This window comes from Drosophila innubila, assembly GCF_004354385.1.
Source record: "Drosophila innubila isolate TH190305 chromosome 2R unlocalized genomic scaffold, UK_Dinn_1.0 1_C_2R, whole genome shotgun sequence".
In the NCBI taxonomy this organism is placed as follows: Eukaryota; Metazoa; Arthropoda; class Insecta; order Diptera; family Drosophilidae; genus Drosophila; species Drosophila innubila.
Genome location: NW_022995374.1, coordinates 22,938,656 through 22,943,210, shown reverse-complemented (window position 1 = coordinate 22,943,210; position 4,555 = coordinate 22,938,656). Strand labels below are relative to the sequence as shown.

The 4,555-nt window shown below is 38.3% G+C and overlaps 1 protein-coding gene across 1 annotated transcript; it reads right to left on the bottom strand.

The window, feature by feature from the left end:
* Nucleotides 1-210: 210 nt before the first annotated feature.
* On the bottom strand, nucleotides 211-849 carry LOC117783786 (histone H3-like centromeric protein cid). Its single transcript, XM_034621331.1, has one exon. It carries the CDS (start codon nucleotides 847-849, stop codon nucleotides 211-213), a length of 639 nt encoding a protein of 212 aa, XP_034477222.1.
* Nucleotides 850-4,555: the final 3,706 nt, after the last annotated feature.

The following is a 4,555-nucleotide window of genomic DNA, read 5'->3' as shown; positions in this document are numbered from 1 at the left end:
AATATATATACTTAATACTAAGAATTCTTAATAATTACAAAATTAAGGAAATTAAATTACTGTTCAAATCGAAATCAAAAGTATTCTTCTAGGACACAATTACACAATTAATGAAGATCTGGTTAGTTTGTTGGCAAATCTGAAAACAATAAAATCATAAATATTAATGCAATAAGAATATCATATTAATAAACGACTTACAGTCGAAGTTTACAGGTGTCCAAACTTGGAGCACATGTAGGCCATTAGGGCCATGTCTCGGTTTTCCAGCGTTACACGACCTCGATGCATGGTCAACATGTAGGCGTCCTGAAAGCGTTGTGTTAGGTACATTTCAGATGCCGTCTGCAATGCTTCCAAAGCTGACATGGTAATGCGTATGGATGAATCGGTGCCGTGACTTATCAACAACTCACGCACGACACGACCAAAACACAAACGCGGTATCATATAATTTGGACTCAACTGTAGCTTACGTATTTCAAGTGCGAGTGCTTGCGCCCGACTCAAAGGATGCCGCTGCTTACGGCGTCTTGGACGGGTGTTCCTAGGTGGCGGCACTTCTTCTCGTGCATTGCCATTTTCCTCAACTGGCTCTACAATTGCACCTTCCTCTGCATCTGATTGATCGTGCTCACTTACTGTGGCTTGCTCATTTATCCTTGAGCTGCGTCGATGTGTGGCATTTATTTGTGCCGTGTTAATAGCTGCCGTCAAGTCAAACTCATCCGGCTCATTTATTGTAGAGCTGCGTCGATGTGTGGCATTTATTTGTGCCGTGTTAAAAGCTGCCGTCAAGTCCGACTCCTCTCCAGACGCATCCGATCCCGATGAATGTGTTGTGTTCATCTCAATAATGCTTTTGTTCTTAATAAACAAAAAAAAAAAAAAATACAGCAATCGCGGATGTAAACAAGAAGCTTGTTTGTTTACTGACCAGTGTTGGTTAAGTTTGCTAAATGAACCAGACTGTTCATTTGAATGAAAGCCGAATTAAATACAAATAAGAGATTGTTGTGTTTCTGTACACATAAAAGTCTTCTATAATACTAATTAAGTGCACTGATTGTGAATAATTGTAACCAAATTGGATGCAGTTATAAATTTATGTAAGTACATATGTGTGTATGTTTGTATATGAGTTTTATACATATCTTTTTTTATAGTCTTTCCCATAATTCATTGCTCTGCAAGCATTTTATAAATTTTCTATATATGTATTTAAAGACAGATATCAACGATCAAAAATAAATATCCAGCATTTAAGGAAGAATAGTAAAAGTAGAATGTATATTCACATTTAAGACTATATGGGTGTTCTCCAACAACGATTTCGTCCTGTGTACCTGTCTCCATAACTCACCTGAGAGCAAAATTGAGCGTCTGAAATTGCTGTCTAATCCCCCAGTGTAAGTAGATCGCCAGGACTCAAATCAAGTGCATTACTTGTCGAAATTGAATCCTTCTGTCTTGAGAACCCATTTTACTTTGTTTCTACCAATGTCAGTCCCTAATTCCTATTCCTTTTTCTATTTCCATTTCTATTCCTACTCTGATCGTACAATTATGAAGCATGAGCTGGTGAAATTTTCAACGCACGAATGACTTTACCAAAAAGGATTAAAGCCAGCAAATTAACGGGGCCGAACACTCATAATTGCACTGTCTGAGTGTTGTTTTTTTAAGCCACCCACACTGACAGGACCTTCTGCATTCCTTTCGGGTTAAGTAAACAGTTTAACGGTGCAGGATCTCGAAGCGGGGTTACTTGCAAAATTTACGAAAATAAAAATAAAGAGAGTCTGCGTCTTGGGACTGGCATTGTTTGTTCTAATTAAACGGAGCAGGCGTGGAAAATGCAACGTCATGAGAAATGGACGACGTCTACAGCTCAACATGCTTATTTTGTTCCATCTAGGTAGTCGAGTTATGCAGTTGCATAGACATACATAAATATAAATTTTTTGCATAATGCATAGCGGCGGCTTTATGCAAAAATTTGAGCCCATTGTGTGCTTGTCAGCAAGGATAAGGGGAAAGCAGGGAGAGTGTGAGGAGATTCGCAACGTCTTCTGGGCGGAAATACAATGCAACAGAGGCTCGAACCCGTGACCACCAAGAATGGCGAATAGTCCATGGCTTTGCATATGATTTGGCAATGTCCGATCTCCTGCGGCGTGTGAATGTTTCCCTATCCTGGTCCCTGTCCGGGGAGTCGTCCCTTTCTTCGCACTCTACATTTTCCGCACTACTTTAAATGATAACTTTTAATTTTTTGCTGTTCTCGAGAATGTTTTTTTAATGTCCTGGGTCGCTGACAAGGTCAAGTGGGCGAGATGTGAGAAAAACTTGGGTTCTTTTTATTATTTTGCATAGGCAGACATAATATTTTGAAGTTTTTTTATGCGATTATTTTTGAATATGTTGCCCAGGACCTTAGGGGTCAACTAGTTAAGCGGCATAAAGTTAAAAGAAACTCAATTTACTGAATGAAAGTAGAAATTTCTTGGAAAAATCTAGAGCGTAATGTTATCTGATTATCGAATCTAGAGCGAAAAGTGGCAAATCTTTAATCTCGTTTTATTCTGAATACTACTTTGACATTTATAAAAATGGTTTTATGAAATTGTCTTGGGAACTGACGTATTTTGGTTACGTGTATTTTACTCTGCTTCATTTTTTAAGCTAATTTCATATTATTTTTATTTTGCTTTTCATAGCAGCTGATACTATAGTTTGTCCGTTATTATAGCCTAGTTTACCTAGTTAGTGTCATTAAATTCGATCCATCCTATAATATTTAGTATTTATAGTATCTTCTTGTAGTTCATTCAGTTATCAATATTAGAATACACTGTGGAGCATGTTGTGAAGTCATTTGTATTTAGTTTTAGTTAAAATACTTTGGAAATTTTTTTCATATGCATTTCCATAATTTTGCATTTGTTGACCATCGCGTTGTCCTCTGATGATCCCTTTCTTGTTTTTTTGCATAGTGCCGTTGTGCAACCCTCTTTTGTTGCCTTTCGGTGCCTGGCAGCTTGCCACATTGCCATAAATAACAGACAGCAGCGCGGAGTAGGGGGTCGCCCCCTTTTATTTTGCATTTTTCACATTTTTGGCATGGAAATGGGAAATGTATGTGGAAAATGGAAGTGGAAAAACATGCAAATGGCGCGCGAAAACTGCACACAATGGCAAACGGTAGAGGAAAAGCATTGTTTGGCCAAAGCGCCAGGCACAGCACACACACAGACACATGCACATTGATGCAAAAAGGATATGCAAGGATATGCATGCTGCATGCATGCAATCAGTCACAAAAATGCCGGCTTTTGTTTGCGGCCTGAATGAAGTCCAAGGGAGAAAATCATCATCATCAACAGAAACAGAAACAGGGGCAGCTTGGGCTTGGGGTCATCTTGAGGTCAGCAACGGGATTTTCATGCCATTGTTGACAAGGGATGCAACACACACACAAGCACATACTCAGACACACACACATGCTGTAAAGAATTTTTGCCTGTTTCTATTCCATTTTTTTTGGGTATTTTTCACAAATTTTTTGTTGCTGTTGAAATTTTGGTATTGCATTTTTTGTTTTTTTTTTTTTAATTTTTTATCTGTGTCCATGCAAAGGAGCCTTTGAAGGATGAGGTTAAGGATGCTGTCTGCCAGGCACGCGACATGTTGCACATGGAACAAGGAGCAAGAAGCCAGTCTTGGCACGCGTTGCAACCATTTTTTGTGGCCCATATGACACGCCCTCAAATTTGGTGTATATTGTTTGTTTTTTCTCTTCTCGCATTTTCATTCTTTTAATCGGATCTGCATATGTTCGGTAAACTGATATGGCACGTCCTGGCCTTCTGTTTACGGCCGTCGCACTACATATGTGCGTATAATTTTCTTATGGCGAACACACGCCATTTTCATCGTTTAACCCCACAATCCAAGGGCTGCAGCTTAACATCAACGGGGTGGGTGTATGGCAAAGGGGTGGCATATTATGCATATGCGTAAGGGTTGCTCACAACTCCTATCTGTCTATGTACTACGCGTTCTACAATATACTATATATATATATACGGTTTGTCATGCATATCAAACTGTAAGCGTCGTCGAGGGGTTTGTACCTTATATCCTTTTGGCAGCCATTGTCAGTGTACTCATCCTGGCCATCGTCATCAGGTCATGGCACATTAATTGCACTTTTATGCCGTAATTTTTATTGATTTCTACTGTGTAGATTGCAACTAATGATTCCCTTTTGCATAATATTAATATGAAAGATCAACTAAAGGCAGCAAAATAGGGGAAACTTCATTTGTCATACGTTTTTCTAGTTATTCAGTTTTAATATTTCGTAAACAAAGTAACAAATTTAAAAATTCATTTAATACTGGAGTTTATTTAGTTTAACAATTGAAAGATCTTGAGACAAGTATTTTTTAACATTATTTCCTTGTAAAAAAAAAGAGATCGTGATTCTACGATATCAATAATTTCAGCTTGGGAAACGAGTCTTTAATTCTGATTTTTACCCCACATGGTT